We start from the raw sequence: 16,777 nt of genomic DNA on the forward strand, positions 1-16,777 counted from the left end.
CACGCTGTGCTCACTGCAGAGTACTAACGTTGTGCTCTAACCAGGCTTATTCTACATATTTGCACAGTTTTAGATAAGGCAGTATTTTTGGAATTTATTGCGATATCTGCGGTCCTGCACACTCCCAAACTATATTAATAACCACTAGCCAGCTAGTTCGGCCAGCTACTTCAGAGAGTTATATGACTGCTTGTGTAACTCGGACAGGGTGCTATTTTATTGAGCAAAAAAGACTTTTTCTGTTGACGTTAGTTAACCAGAAACCTTGAATTGGCCGCATTAGCCCCGTCGCCTGCTCGCTGTTGACAACAATGAGCTGGTAAGTTAAATCATTTTGCTTCAAATTTCTAATGTGTCGGTGTAACGTTTAACAGTGTATCGTAATGTTAGCTCTCTGTTAAAGAATAGGCCAGTGAGGATGTGTAGGATGGGTTAATGTCCTTATTTCGATGTTTCATGTTTTATTCACTCACTTAACTGTTAACTGCGAATCTCCTAATTTCATTTCCTAACATGAAGGTCTAAATGCTGAACATCTGCACATAGAAAGTAGACGTCTGGCTGGGAAATAGGACACGCGTTCATATTTAAAAACCGTTCTATTGTGTGTCTCTAGATGTGAAACGTCTCTTATTGTAGGCTGTAACTCCCCAGGTCAGTCATGTTGAGCCGAGTCAGTGCTTTACAGATTAAAACACACGTTTGAAGGCGCAAGCGTCCTGCCTCCGGGAACGCCGGCAGGAACGGTTCACCCTCTGCTTCGCGTTTGTGTTCTGCAGCCTGAAGGAAGCCGCTCGAAGTGCCTCCCCTCACTGCCCCAAACCAGACGAACCCGAGGAACCGCTGGGCACAGCCATGGAGACTGGAGCCGCACAGGGTCAGTCACAAAGGACCCCACTCCGAGTCCCAGGGGCCCCGAAGGGCTTTACTGGGGGTTTATTGAGCTGTTCCAAGTTTAATTAAGTGTGTCTGTCATATCATTTACATCATATGTAGTTTGTCGTGAATGTCCTCACAGCTGTCCAGCAGGAACAGGCACCATGTCATGTTCTGTTAGAGAAATGAGAATGAAGACATGTGTGTGTGTGTGTGTGTGTGTGTGTGTGTGTGGGGATCATGTCATCACTTCAGATGATGACCCAGCCATCAGCTTGACTATCACTGTTGTTTCTTTGAAGATGTCAAAGTGAAATCTGAGAATATGACATTTGAAGGAGTCATCACTAAGGAAATGGTGGAAGAAGAGAAGCAGCTGATGGAGGAAGGGGAGAGGAAAGAAAAGGAGCTGATGGAAAAGGTGTGTTCCTTGTTGATTCCTCAGGATGTGCTCTCCCTCCTTTGTCTTTTTAAAAACTGTATTTGTAAAACTGGATCATGTCTAGCGCTGGGTATTGAATCGCCCATAGCACAAAGTCTGAAAAACTGTCAGGTACCCAAAGCTGGCATCAAGTGTGTGCTCAGATTCATACTCTTGCTGACTTGTTCTTTGATTAAATAGTAAATTAAATAGTTCCTGATTTAAATTTTTTCCAATTTCAGACAGTTTATTTAGACAAAGTTCTTGTGTTTAGACAGCATTTGACAGGTTTAGCTTCTTTTGTTAAATGAAAAAGGCTTTTGTAGGAGAACACATTCCCTTAAAGTGTCATTTTGGTACAGGTACAAAAAATGGTATGGTATTGGAACCAGTATCAAAAATGTTCTCCAGCACAGTCTGTCATTAATGTGTGATTATTTCACAACGCTCGCCACAAGGCCCGGGAATCGTGGGAGAGGGACTCTCACAACATGCGGTTCAGGAGACTGCAGCATTTGCTTCACAAGAGCAACATCTACTCTAAGTTCCTGCTGACTAAAATGGAGCAGCAACAGAATGAGGTACAGTAAGCACCGCTGCTGTGTTTGCACCTGCTGGCTACAGGCTCACTCACGACTAACACCACACACAACTCTGTGTCAACGATTTCAGGAGAACCTCAGGAAGGAGAAACTTGAAAAGAAGGCCAAGAAGGTGAGGGAAGTTAGACTGAGGAGAAACCCATTTTAGCTTGGCATTAAAATACTCTTCTAACCTTATTCATAGAGCTATATTTGTCTTTTTAGAAGCAGAACACAAACAGCGCAGAGCCCGAGAAAGGTGAGTAGCTCTTCTGATATTTGCTCTAATACTAAATCTAGCATGAAAAGCTGTTAATGAAAGTTAATTCTCTAATTAAAACTGATATTTCCAAACTTAACAGTTGAAGTGATTATGCTAAACCCTGGTTATGTTAGCTTCAAATCCCAATATGTGTTTGACTCTGCTCCCTCTTGAACTAGATAAAAAGAAGAGGAGGAGGGATGAAGACTACAAAATAGCAGATGTCATGTCAAAAGAAGTAAGGTCTCATTAGAATTTTTGTCTGTTGTGCAGATTTGTCATTTTCTGATCTGCTCACATTGGTTCTGCTGGATTTTGTCTTCCAGGAAATCATGTCGCAAGCTAAGAAAGCAAAAGTGGAGGAAGCGGTAATGGTTCATTTTATTTTGACTTTTATTTTCTTCTTCTAAGTAGATGAGATGTCAATATATTTTAATAACCCAGAAGGGGGTGTGGAGGTGTTTGGACACAGTAGGATAGATTTGAAATTGGATATAGAAAAGGAGGCATCAGTCATTGAACATAGCACACCCACCCATACATGTGTATATCAAACATCTGATATCAGGTTGAGGCACCGGCCCAGAAGAAACTAGAAGCTGAAGATATCGAGAAGATGAGCGATTCCAACCAAGACATCAAGAACCGTCTGTCGGAGACGGTGCGAGACAACGCCAAGCATCTCCTGCATCCGCACAGGAAGGTGAACGGCCAGCCGGTGCCCGCCCAGCAGCCGCAGCTCTTCACCGGAGGGGTCATGAGGTGGTACCAGGTCGAAGGCATCGAGTGGCTGAGGGTCAGTAGGACTGGACCCACATGGGATTGTGGGAAGTGATTATTTATTCATTGTTTGTTTGAGTCCCTCCCTTTCGTTTGCCAAGTACACAGTGTTTTTAGTCCAGTTAGTTAGTTAGTAAAACATTTCAGAACCTTTTAACGGATTGAAATTAAGTCGAGTTTGAAAGTTCCTTCTTGACCTTTTAGTAATAGTAGTTGACAACTCTCAACTCAAGGTCCGTTGCGGTTGTGGAGCTTTCAATCATGTAACATGATCTTCCATCAGCAGATGGAGTTTCCATGTTTCCTGAGCACTTTAAGAACGTCTGAGTTTCAGAGTTTGGCAGACGGTGAGGCCATATCTCTCCTCCTTGATGCACATCTGTCTGCAGTAAAAAGCAGGCATTACAGTGTTATTAAAGGGCACCTCCAGCAATTTAGTATTGCACTTCCATAAAGTTAGGAGACTTGTAAGAGAGAGCAGGGACTCCTCAGGATATAGTTCCCAGATCCTGACCCCTCACCTCACGGTCAGTGTAGTTAGAAGACTTTTGCTGTGTGAAACAGCAGTTTGACTTTTTCCTGAAGGTTTATGTTTTATTTCTAAAAAGTGTATTTATTAGTTATGATGTTAGCAGAGGTGGTCGTTGTCTCACCTCTGATATATATAAAACATTACAGAAAACCCTGGACAGATTAGCAAATGGTTTAATCCATGCAACGGAGATGTGCAGACTTTTAGTTTCTAGTATGGGTCAAACATGAAAAACAGTGGATCCTACACTTCCCATAATGCATTTGTATAGGGTTATACCCTCCCTGCCCGGTAAACATAGAGGTCCATCACGCTCCAAATAACAAATGTAGAGGATTGTGCACTGTGATGCGGAACACACAGCAGCAGTGTGTGACACCAGTGCCGCCTCTTATTTCCCAGCGCTGCCACCAGAAAAGCAGCAGTTTCATCACGTCTGCTCCCTGGACCGGCACACTCTGGCTACTGTACCGTCAACACTTCTCTCTGTGTGATCTTCGGTGTGTGCTGTGGGCATGAAACGATGTGACGCGGCTGCTGTGTGTTGCCCATGACTGCTTTCTACTTCATTCACTCAATAACTTATTGAATTCAAGCTGCAGATACTTGATTGTGTAACTGTTTTCAATATCTTTGTATATAGATATAGTTTTCTAGTTAATCATTTTCGGTCAGCCAGGCATGCTGGTCTCCGGTAAACATTGAACAGGCCCCATCGGTCTCCAACAGGAGACTCCGCTGAACGTTGCTGCTGTTCCCTCTGTGCTGGCAGATGCTGTGGGAGAACGGCATTAACGGGATCCTGGCTGATGAGATGGGACTGGGAAAGACCATCCAGTGCATCGCTCACATTGCTATGATGATAGAAAAGAAAGTGATGGGCCCCTTCCTGGTGGTGGCCCCTCTCTCCACTCTGCCCAACTGGATCAACGAATTCAAGCGCTTCACACCAGAGGTAGGAGGGCGTGTCTTTGAGATGACCCCCGTGTCATCGGGCTCGTGGAGGTCTGAATGACTCTGCTGTCTGACCGGTCCCTAAAATGCATGCAGCTCACCAGTGAAGCCAGCTACTCTTCACTGAAGATCTGACAGGATTGTATTGTTGAGTAAAAGAGTCTCACGCTACATTCAAATGATTTCTCTGATCCAAACGCTGATAAGAAAATGTCATGTTAGTGGTGTCTTAACCCTTTCAGTCCCAGGCCAAAAGCAGTTTTTGTGCTACTTCTCTAAGTCTCTCATTAGCGTCAAATATGGACGTATTGCACCTTTGTTCAGAATAACCAGGACCATTTGAAAATGAAGATTTATTTGATTTGAGTAGCTAAAATGACTGTTTGTCGGCGGGGTCTGGTGGCTTTGGAGAGAGTATATATGGATTTAATGGCTTCAGTTTCCCGTAGGAAAGGGCTGTCTGACAGCAAGGTAAAGCAGTGAAAATATTCTAAATATAGCGTACGCTCAAACTGATTTAAATTTTTTCAGGTGGCTAAAATACATTTTGTTGCTGCCCGTCCACATTGCATTGCTTAGCTTACATGCTGGTAAGAAAACGAGAAATGATCCTGTTCTAGGACTCTTTTTCCTTTTTGCTGAGGTATCGAGTATTGTATTGTATTGTATTGGAGTTTAAAATTCTGGTATCGTGACATCCTTACTATGAACTACAGGCTTACAACAGTCTCATTACCAATAAATGGAATAGGCCAAAATCGATAAAGTAAAAGAACAAAGATGACCTCAAAGTAACTTTTACTCAAATCAAACAAGGTCTTATCTTTCTGACTTCACAGGGGTCAAAGGTCAACTCCTACACTGACTTATTTCCTGAAGCATTATAACAAATAACAGGCTCAACGCTTCAACTCTTCACAGCCTCCATTAAGTAGAATGGGACGCAACCAATCTTTGATGCTCACATGTTTGGATTGCCATAATAACACACAAGGAGGGGTTACAAGCAAGCATGATGGCTCATTTTGCTTGTAAGCACCAGGGCTATTGATTGACAGTGAGATAGACCAATGGGTTTGTGTGCAAGCCTCACTTAAAGAGTGGGCGGGGCGCCGACCCTCTGCTGGGACTGATGGGGTTTATATCTGCTGTAGGTCAGCATTCTGAGCAGTGTCATGTGTTTGTCCCAGGTGTCTGTGCTGCTTTACCACGGCCCCCAGCCAGAGAGGGCCAAGCTGCTGAAGCAGATCCACAGGCCCCAGGGGCCCCTCAGCATGTGTCCTGTGGTCGTCACCTCCTTTGAGATCTCCATGATTGACAGAAAGTTCCTACAGGTAGGATCCCTGCTCACCATTTTACGTATGATGAAAACGTGCAGGTTTTCCAAGGACAAAAGATTTGTCAAATAATATTGAGATTGTCATTTTGTATTCATAGCAAGTTTTGTATGTAGTTAAGTTGTCCTGAAAAATGTATTCTCATGATGCATTACTTGAACTCTTGGAGCCAGTCAGTAGAATTTGAAACTGCATGACTTTGAGTGATTCCTTTAGTGGTCTTGTTTTATATCAGAGGCGACCCACCCCCGCACTGTTCACCTTACACTTTATATGGAATGAAGAACTGTTCCCTTGTTGACTTCATGTTGTCACAGCTAGTATTTGTACATAAGAAGTTCAAACCAGCAAAAATCCCAGGTTTTGCAACTCTTCCATCCCTTTTAGGGCTGCCCCCTAAACATCGATGATTCGAATCATCAGTGGAGAAGCCCCTGAGTCAAACCTCATTTTGCCTCATTGTTCACAGGCTATACACTTTTACAGACCGAGTCTTGTCTCTGCATCTTTACATCTTTGAATTTCTTGCAAAAATACCATAAATATCTTGAAGCCCCCACCCTTTGGAGCTCCCTCCCATCAGGGATCTGCAACGTGCCTTCTCTGGCCATCTCTAAAAACCTCCTCAGAGCTCACCTGCTCAGTCAGGCCTGTGGTCTTTGACATTATCTCCCCTTTTTGTGCAAAGTGTCCTTGGGCTCCTTGAAAGGCGCTGTATAAATCAGTTTATTATTATTATTGTTATTGTCTTGACATGCAAGATGACATGATTACATGTAATGAATGCCTAACGAAGTGCATGTAATATGTCACAAGCAATGCGTCTTCACATGAAAGGCGGCTGCTCAGCTACAGAATCTCCGAGCTGCAGCCACATTCAGCAGAGCAACATTTGACTGTGGAGCTGCAACCTTTAGTGGACTAGGCGATCGACAGAAGAGATAATTGGTCAATCGTTTTAGAACATTTTCTTAAATCTTAAATGTGATGAGTTGCTGCTTTTTCTTTGTCATGTGATTTGTAAACAATCGTTTTGGACTGTTGGTCAAATAAAACAAGCAATTTGAATACATCTTAGGCTAGCGGACGTTATAGCAGGCACCCTTCACTCTTTTTTTGAAATTTTGTAAAAATAATTAGCTTATTTAAGCCTTATTTTACTGTCGTCGTGAGTATTGTATGAGAAGCCAGGCCACGTCTGTTTTCTGCTCCAGCACTTCCAGTGGAAGTACCTGATAGTGGACGAAGGCCACAGGATAAAAAACCTCAACTGTCGGCTGGTGCGGGAGCTGAAGGTGCTGCCCACTGACAACAAGCTGCTGCTGACGGGCACGCCGCTGCAGAACAACCTGGCTGAGCTCTGGTCCCTCCTCAACTTCCTCCTGCCAGAGGTCTTTGATGACCTCAAGAGGTATGCAGCCATGTGATTTCTGTAGTTATTGATTACTGAGTGCTGATCACGGTACTGCTGCTGCGCAGAGTTATGGCCTCTCAGAACAGTTTCTTGTGAAGAACTCATCACAATTGTTTTGATTTTTATTCATTTTTTGTGGATCAAATTATGCACTGACTTCTGTACAGCAAAACCAGAAAATAAGAATGATCATGATACACGGAAAAGTGGTAATGAACCAGTATAAGTCAGGACTTCTCTCTGTGTCCAGTTTCAGCCAAATGCATTGTTGGTTTAGACTAATTTAAACAGTTGGGAATAGAATAGAATACAACTTTATTGTCCACCAAGGTGAAAATTTGTCTTTGGCCCATCTGCCAGTTCATTAAAACATACACGCAGTACATAACAACACTGAAAGTGTGAGTAGTCTGAGTAATAAAATACAATTACACCTTAAAAACAGATAGCAAGCCTGTTGGATAAACGACTTCCTGTGGTTTACTGGCCTGAGGGACAGCCCTCAGCAGCTTGCTCCTGTGTTTACTGTACAGGTTACCATTCCTGTCCCATTATGCTTTTGATGAGAGATTTATAGACTTCTGGTCAAATTTGCTGACTTACTTCCGAAGCTATTAAATATTCTGAGCACATAAATATGCTGCATACATTACTTAAATATAAATTACATTCACAGAGAAACAAACCATCCAGGAATAGTCTGCCATATCTACACTTTCCACTGGTTGACCACTGATTCTGACGGGATGAGTGGCAAAGTCATGTTTAAATCAGCACTCTGAGTTTAATTTGGTTGTAGTCAAACGCTCGTTAGCACTTAATTAATGTTAATTTAACCGCAGACAGCAGCAGACTAACAGGGAGGAATGAATAAACAAGTCAGTTATCTCCTGTTTGTCTTTCTTATATCTGAAGTACACTATTGTAACTCCAGTTAAAGGTCCTCTCCATCACTGTAAAATGAGGGAGGGAAAATGGGGCATGGGTGGAATTCTCATGCCCACCCCGTTCTCACTGATAGTTCAAGTCATTTGAGTACAGGTGTTAAAGCCTCTACTCGCTGTGTTCTTTTGGGGGGGTGACAGTTGACAGTTGTGAGAGAAACGTGGTGAAATGTTTGGTCATCAATCCAAACAGTGCTACTAGATCTCACTGAGACTTTGATTCAAGGCTTCGGAGACCAAAAACATCATCGTCTGCATCAAAATTCGTCAGAAATTTAGGACCAATTTCTCACTGTGACCCACGTCTACAAACCAGCCAATCAGAATACAGCATGAAATGACACAGAATGCACTTGCTAATGTTTGCCTATAGCTAAATATGTAGCTACAGTGCCACATTGACATGTATGCTAAGTGCCATCCTTAAATGAAGTTTAAAAAAATAAAAAGCTTTTACCTATTGACATCGTAGTCACCATCATTTGCAGTAATCTCCTGTAGATACCTTTAACTCGTTGCTCAGGTTTAACCTCTTGTTGACATGTTTGCTGTGTAGCTTTGAGTCGTGGTTTGACATCGACACCCTCGGTGAGGTTGAGAGTGTGGTGGCTGCTGAGCGCGAGCAGAACATCCTGAGCATGTTGCACCAGGTCAGTCCTTCACACCATCAACACCCAGTGCAATCATGACAGACTATTATACTTACTTTCTAATGTATTGATTGAAGGGGCGATCACACAGAGATGCGTCGCAAAACCTTTGTTTTCCTGTGGTACAGTGCACCTGGCAGGCACTCCTCTTGCACCGCCTTTCTCTAGCGGTTTTTAGACGCGTATAAAAGTTGTCAGCTGTTTTGCTGACTCGCTTTGCCAAGGCGTTTTTGAAGCGGCCGCGCCTGTAGCTGTGCGTCTCTGTGTGATCGCCCCTTAAGTGTGTTTAGTATGGTGGCTCTGTGTAGACTCGCACTGTGATTAGCAAGAGAGACCTGAATACAGCAGAGAAAAAGGAAAAACAAACAAGCACAAACCCCATCAGAGACAATCACAGACGAAATAGATTCAAAGTTATACGTTTAAAATCAGCCAGTGGGGGTGACACATTCAAGTTTTAAAATCCTCTGATTTATTCAATTCATAAGGTGCAAAATAGTGGAATGCAGTCTGTCCTGGCTCAGTCTTTACCTGAGGGGTAACTAGAGTTAAACAGACCTGAGATCTGCTTTGAGAAGAGACATGATATACTGAGGCAGCTTCTGCAGGACACCGTTGTCAATAAAATGATAGTGTAGTTCTCTTTGTTTTTAGTGAGGACCAGCCTATCTCTCTCTCTCTCTCTCTCTCTCTCTCACACACACACACACACACACACACACACACACACACACAAATGCATCAATTAGTTTTTTTAAGGTGGAGCATGAGAACAAAGGACATCTCCATAGTCAAGCAGAGAAACATGCATCATTCCGAAATGAGAAACATACCACATTATTTACTGTACCGTTTACATGTAGATGGACTCTCATCAAATGGTGTCTATAACGCACTTGGATTGGCTTCCTTGGGGTTAGGGTTTCTGTGCATTTCAAGGTTTTGTCTTGTTTCAGATTCTGACTCCGTTCCTGCTGAGGAGGCTGAAGTCAGACGTGACGCTGGAGGTTCCTCCTAAGAAGGAGATCATAGTTTACGCTCCTCTGACAGCCAAACAGGAGGCCTTTTACACCGCAGTGGTGAACAAAACCATCGGCAAGATGCTGGGCCAGGAAAAGGTAACGCCATGTAGCATTCATTAATACGGTGACAGGGTCTGGCCGCAGATACAACCAGTCTGCAAAAAGACGTGGCCTGGGCACACTGTAAGAGACTTGTTTTGAATGGTACTTTTGTACAGACTGTGACAATTCTAAAATGACTCTGAATCTTTTTCAGTCTGTCTTTTGAACCTGTTGCCACTTTATCGATACTGGCTTATTGCAGATGTATCTGTGTATATGTTAGCTGATAGGTTTAAGTCCCACTCTGTACATTTCTTTTCTTCATTAAAAAACATGTTTAATAGTGATCCTTATCAAAACATTATTTTTATCTGTTGGTCTCTGAAGTAGACGTTTTATTTAGATGTTTTTTATAAGTCGCCTTGTGTTTTGTTTTGTTTTTTGTCTTAAAGTCTTTTTATGTCTTATGTAAAGCACTTTGAATGGTCTTGATGTTGAAAGGTGTGATACAAATAAACCTGCCTTTGAACAGTGCTTAAACCGTTGAAGCAATAGGTGGCTGCGCTCTGCCTTATCAGTGCAGCCGCGTCCTCTGTCAGCTTACATCAGTGTCTCTAGGTTGACATGAGGTATTAATAATGGTATGGGTCATTTTCTGTATGTCACTTTTTTAAATGCTCAGTTTAGACATCATCCAAAAAAAGTGCCAGTAAAAGCTAAGCGATTGAAATTGTCTGGTTTATTTAGACGGAGGCTCCTGTAGCGTCGACGTCGAGTGGCAGGCCAAAGCGTCGCAGTCGAAAGGTGGTGGACTACAGTGAAACAGATGGAGACACGCCGTATGAGCTGGAGAAATATATGGAGAGGGTCTCTAAGGAGCTCGAGCAGAGGTCAGCACTGCCTACACACATCTCAGCTGCAGACTCAAATAATGGAATATAATTGTGATGCTTGTCTGGGGAGGCCATTACTCAACTTGTGAGTTTTGCGTGTGTGTATTCATTGAGCTCAGTAGTCTGTCTTTGTTCTCAGCTGTTGAGATACGTTGGAACCTTTTTGAAAGTGCTGGTTGTTTAACAAACTTTGCCATGTTTTGGAGGAGAATGATCTCCCTGTTGCATGAGAAGCACAACCTGTGGCTTTGAATCTGCTCACACTTCCTCCGGTCTCCTCCAGCTCCCCTCCAGTGCTGGACGTCCAGAGTCCGCTGGATGCCCAGATCAACCTGAAGCTGCAGAACATTCTCATGCTGCTAAAGAGATGCTGTAACCACCCCTACCTGGTGGAGTACCCCCTCGACCCTGCCACTCAGGAGTTCAAGGTAATGCACAGTCACCTGTCCTATGTATGACCTACAGCTGCTGTTTAATTTAGGAGTATTCCCAATGTTTGTGATTCTCAGCAGGAACGGTACAATGGTGTTGATTTATAATCAAACTGAATGAAGGTAGATGAAGAAGAGGAATTAAGCAGATAAACAGTGTTTTTCAGCAGTGATATTAAAGAAGCACAGTTGCCTTGAGTGCCAGTTAATTGTCTTTGTGTTTCCCTTCTTCTCGTACTGTACGTTATGCTGTCCTCCCTGTAGATTGATGAACAGCTGGTGCAGAGCTCCGGAAAGTTTCTCATACTGGACAGACTTCTGCCAGCGCTGAAGAAAAGAGGACATAAGGTGAAACCAGTTACCAAATGTGTAACTACATGTCCCTTCATCAGCAAAAGTGGAGGATTAATGAAGTCTTTCAAACTGTCTAGAGTTGGGATTCAAAATGGTTAAAGGGACACCAACTTGTGTAGATGCAATCAGTTAAGTTTGGCTATCAAAATGATCACAGATAATCAGAAATAACTTCAATAAAGTCCTCAGGGGCACCACCCTTAAATAAGGGGAAAGGACAGCTAATTAATTGATTCAGTCTCATAAAATACACTAAACTATCAATTTGTAATAATTACATTAACAACTATAACCAAAATTACCACCAATAGCTAGTAGGTTGAAATTACTCACTCTTGTGCAACATTAGAGAAACCAGCATAATTATACATAAGCATTTAATAAAAGATAAACAAAAGCAAATAACACAATATGAAATCTAACTAAAGAACACAAGGGTGTGTGCCTGTGTGTGAAAGAGAGAGAGAGAGAGTGTGTATGTGTGTGTGTGTGCGTGCACCTGTCTGGGTGCGCGCTAGAAAGAATGTGTGTATGTATGTATCTTCTCCCTCTGCATGTCTCGTGTGCACAAGCATGAACATGTGTTAAGAACAAACATCTGTAGCGGGAGTGTGTGTGTGTGTGTGTGTGTGAGAGAGATTGGTGCAGGCAGGGTCCCCACGGATCCTTAAAGTTTTAAAACGCCTTAAATTTAGTTTTTGATATTCAAGGTCTAAAAATGGCTGGGATTGTAGGAGGGGAGGCATTCAATTTCATGAGCAAGGAATGCAGGCTCAGCCATGGTAATGCTGATCCAGCGAGTCATATGAGGCGCTATGTGAACTTTGTCGCAAAACATTCAAACTTGGAACAATGGTCAGCATGGATTCTTACATGAAAGCACAAGCGCTATGCTAGCACTCTGAAAAGTACTACGCCCATCGAGTCGTACGCTGCTACTGCTAGTTTGTCTACTGCGAATATGAGATACGTGGTTCTCACAGGACAGCCCATGATGATCTTATAGACCATGATGCATTGCTGCAGATGAAAATACTCAACAGTATATAAAGCAGTTAAAATGAGCTCAACCTGAAACATCCACAGCAGTAAAATGCAGCACACACATGAATGCAGCAGGAATATGAATCCAGATATAAGAGGAAACACTGACAGGGAACATTTTACTGCACTGAGTACTTTTACTTTCATACTTTAAGTACATTTTGCTGATAATACTTTCATACCTTAATTTAAGGAAGGTTTTGAATGCAGGACTTTTACTTGTAGTGGAGTATTTTCACGGTGTGGTATTAGTGTGGACTGAATACCACCACTGCCACTCTGATGGTAGCTGAAGGCTTTGCCAGACCACCATAGTTTTTATTGTTGTTAATGAGAAGGTGGTTATGTTAAGTTAATGTGCACTGAATATTTCAGTTATTCAAATTCAATAAAACTCAAAGGTGTATACTGTGTTTGATGTGGTAATGGTATTTTTTTCCTTTTCGAGATATTAAAGAGGTCTTAAGTCATTAATTTGTACTTAAAACATGTGCAGATACCCTGGGTGTAGGGTAACAGTGCCAATAGTAACAGTTGTAGGTTTATATGTTAGGATGTAAAAACCGTTATAGTTATTGTAAATCTCAGCATATCAAAGACTTGACAAATGCAGTAAAGAGATTTAGTATGTATTAGCGCAGTGATTTAATTTTTCAGCTAATCTCAGCGTAGTGTGAAAGTTATTGTTTCTAGATCTGCTCGATACGGTGCTGCTGCGTTACCTTTTGCTTTATTTCTGACTTGTATGTGTGATTGGTTGGTTGTTGTGGTCCAGGTTCTGATCTTCAGTCAGATGACGTCCATCTTGGATATTTTAATGGATTACTGTTATCTACGGGGCTTCCAGTACAGCCGACTGGATGGCAGCATGTCCTACTCCGACCGAGACGAAAATGTGAGTTTTAAACGACAAGGTGAAGACGACGGTGCAGAAATGCTTTACTCTCTATATAATGTGACACATTCTGCTGCTGGACTTTAGAGTGTTTCTGTAATTTCCTAATTTGTTAGAACTATGACACGTCCATGCTACTGCATCATCGGGTTCTTGTTCTCCCCCAGATGACCAAGTTTTCCCAAGATCCAGAGGTGTTCCTGTTCCTGCTGAGCACCAGAGCAGGAGGACTTGGGATCAACCTGACAGCTGCCGACACTGTCATCATCTTTGACAGTGACTGGGTGGGTGCAGATTAAAAATCATGTTTAATTGACCTGTTTCTGAAACATTACCATTCTATGCGTTCCCTGTACATGTATTGTGTTTAGTCAGTGTGTGGTGATGGTTCCTTCCCCTCTCAGAACCCCCAGGCAGACCTGCAGGCTCAGGACCGCTGTCACCGCATCGGGCAAACCAAACCCGTGGTGGTGTACCGCCTTGTCACAGCCAACACTATCGACCAGAAGATCCTGGAGAGGGCCTCGGCCAAGAGGAAGCTGGAGCAGATGGTCATCCACAAGAGTGAGTGGCTTCATTCCCCACCACCACCACTCCATGCACTGCAGTCGTAGATTAATATTATTTTCTCTGACACAAACCAGTTTGATCTTATCGTGCACCACATTTTGAATTGCAAGCACTGGACCAACGGTGGTCTAAAATATTTTCCAAATGTTTTAATTGTTTCATTTCTTTTGTTTCTTTCCTCCATAGATAAGTTCAAAGGCGGGAAGGCAGAGCTGAACCAAAGTAAAAGCTGCATTGATCTGGATGAGCTGATGGAGCTGCTCAAAGCCAGAGGCACTGAGAAGTAAGAAATCATCCTCTACTCCAATAAGTTTAATTATTTAGAGAATGTGAAGAACTAAAAATGGATTGAGAGCAACATTTGGCTGTAACTGTTGTCCCTCAGGGAGGTGAAAGCATCAAGGGGGAAGGTGATCAGCGACAAGGACCTGGAGATTTTGCTGGATCGCAGTGACTTGCTGGGTGAGGAGACACACCATTCAGCAGTTTTCAGGGGGACTTGCAGAATAAATTATTGCTATTAATTTAGGCTGCCCCACCAAACAGCCAACAAGAACACAATCTGTATAGTTATCATCAAGAAATCATCATGCGTTGTTTTTCTGGAAGCGCCTATAATAAATAGTTCCATGTACTGTTGAGCCCCAGGAACTGAACTGAAGAACCAGAAAGCCTAGTCATTCCAACAGAGTTGTCTTTATTTAGTGATCCACCATCACAAATGCCAAAAATAAACACCAAAAGTCCCTTTTGCACATTCCTGTCTGCATTTCAACTTAATCTGAAGAACCATTTTTGAACCAATCTCTAACAACCGATTAGACAAATTGGACTAAAACCAGATTTAAGAGAGCAGTGAGCAACACGCAGCGCTGCTAACCCCGCCCCGATAGTTCCTGGCCAGAAAGAACTACTGTAGGTTCAGTTCTGGAGGAAACTGACAATAGGATGTACTGCTGCCACCTCAGTACAGAAACGGAGGTGAATGGAATTTTGTTTGTTGCTCATAGTTTCCAAAGAAGACAATATTACTATTTACCTTGATACCCACTTGCAGGTATAAATTGTGATTCATCTCTTATCTGTATTGACCATGGTGTCGGCTGTGGTCTTTTCACTGTTTAACTAGTAAGCTGAAGTAAAGTATTATTTGTATTTTCAGACAAAGAAAAGGGGAGCATGAAGAAAGAGAAGGTGGGAGTCTTCAGAGTGAACGATGCCAAAGAGTTGTCAGAGGTCACGTTGACCTAAGAACATTTGAAATATTGAGATGTGACCTTCTGACCACAGTCCTTCTGGAAAAACTAAAGCTGCACCTAGATGACTCACAACTGCTGTCAGTGAAAATATCCTCAAACTGCTGTTTGTAGACTTTGAATGGTGGTTTTTTTGTTTGTTTGTTTTTGTCCTTTACTTTCTCAACTGCCTTGGTAGTATTCTGTTTAATGAGCTTTTTTGTTGTACTGTTTTGGTGTTGGCGTAGTCTGTTGTGTTGAACCGCTGTACCCTTTTTAAGTCATTTTGATCATTTTCATGACAAAAGATGAAGAAAAAAAGATTCAGTGTGCCCAGATTCTCATGTTCTCCCTTAAGGTGGCATTAAGAACATCATTGGACAGTAGAGCCTGCCAGTGAAACCCACAACACATTCCACCTGTGAAATGCAGTCCAAATGTTTGATTAGAAGTCAGAGCAGTAGAGTGACTGCGATTTTTCCATTGAACCTGATGGGTTGGATGCTTTCTTCACTTTCAGGATGCTGCTCACATAGTGTGATTTTTGTTAACAGTCTTCTTTTACCTTCACTCCAACTGTCCTGACTGTTAACATGCACAGGGTCTATGCATCTGTTTATCGAGACAAAGCTGTAGTGACATGGTCTAGTCGGGTTAGTCCTGATTTTTATTTGGCCATTCAAAACACATTATCGTTAAAGAGGTTGTAATCGAAGCACTTTCAGTTGAAGCATACGCATTCTTTCATGTCTTTTTATATAAATAAACTACGATTTGATAACTTTCAGCTGCTGAAGTCCAATTGTTGTCATTATTCTTTATTTTTCGCCGCTAAAAGTGTTTGTGCAGGTTTCTGCAAAACCGTGAGACCAGAAGTCACCAAGATTGGCAGGTGGGTTGCAAATTCCACCTGCTCAGACACAAAAAGTGACTCATTGGGACACACGAGGTGACGCTGTAATAATACAGTTTATGTTTTCGCACTTATCTCAAATGGCTTGGCCTGGAGTCAAAATTCATCATTTTCATCTGTCAAGTAATCTGCATCTGGTCTGCTCTGAAAATGTCAAATTTTGCGATTTTAAATAAAAAAATTCTCTCAAAATCCTATTTTCAACATCTTGCCAGAAACCTCTGGGCCAATCGGCCCAAAACTTAGTCAGGATCACCTACCTATTTCCCTGATCTTAAGTGCTTAAAGAAACTTTAAAACGTTGATCCGTTTCATTTTTACACGCCGACCCATTTTTAAAAAAAAAAAATCAAAATAGCAACAAATGTAATCATGTGAAACACGTCTTCACTGACGGTCATAAGCTACATCAAATGTTTCTGAAAGTAGATTTCTACACCTCAACAGAGCATCAGCATGTAGTGATGACCACGGTGGATTATTTTAGAGAAAATCCGGAGTTTTGTTCTTGTCATTTAAATAAGAAACTCTGCTTGGACCCCGATCATTGCCGCTTGTGGCTGTATTTTATTTGTATTATTATACTTTATTATTCTATTTTAGGTGGGTTCTCACTTAGAAGATAGA

General features: G+C 42.2%; 1 protein-coding gene across 5 annotated transcripts; it reads left to right on the forward strand.

The window, feature by feature from the left end:
- Position 1: 1 nt before the first annotated feature.
- On the forward strand, positions 2-16,024 carry hells (helicase, lymphoid specific). 5 transcript variants are annotated; one of them, XM_044215446.1, is made up of 24 exons: positions 16-319; positions 617-654; positions 780-877; positions 1,179-1,297; positions 1,756-1,878; positions 1,970-2,011; positions 2,104-2,137; positions 2,320-2,378; positions 2,467-2,514; positions 2,709-2,936; positions 4,225-4,407; positions 5,597-5,740; positions 6,958-7,154; positions 8,658-8,751; positions 9,708-9,869; positions 10,563-10,705; positions 10,992-11,136; positions 11,404-11,487; positions 13,313-13,432; positions 13,600-13,716; positions 13,837-13,996; positions 14,189-14,285; positions 14,388-14,464; positions 15,165-16,024. In XM_044215446.1, the coding sequence occupies exons 3-24, from the start codon at positions 856-858 to the stop codon at positions 15,251-15,253; spliced, it is 2,487 nt and encodes an 828-aa protein (XP_044071381.1). In that variant the 5' UTR covers positions 16-319; positions 617-654; positions 780-855; the 3' UTR covers positions 15,254-16,024. The 5 variants fall into 5 exon arrangements, with proteins under 5 accessions (XP_044071378.1, XP_044071381.1, XP_044071379.1 ...); XM_044215443.1 differs by lacking the exon at positions 617-654 and having other exon boundaries at positions 2-319; positions 2,467-2,508; XM_044215444.1 differs by lacking the exon at positions 617-654 and having other exon boundaries at positions 655-877.
- Positions 16,025-16,777: the final 753 nt, after the last annotated feature.

Source organism: Siniperca chuatsi, linkage group LG11 (assembly GCF_020085105.1).
Source record: "Siniperca chuatsi isolate FFG_IHB_CAS linkage group LG11, ASM2008510v1, whole genome shotgun sequence".
Classification (NCBI taxonomy): domain Eukaryota; kingdom Metazoa; phylum Chordata; class Actinopteri; order Centrarchiformes; family Sinipercidae; genus Siniperca; species Siniperca chuatsi.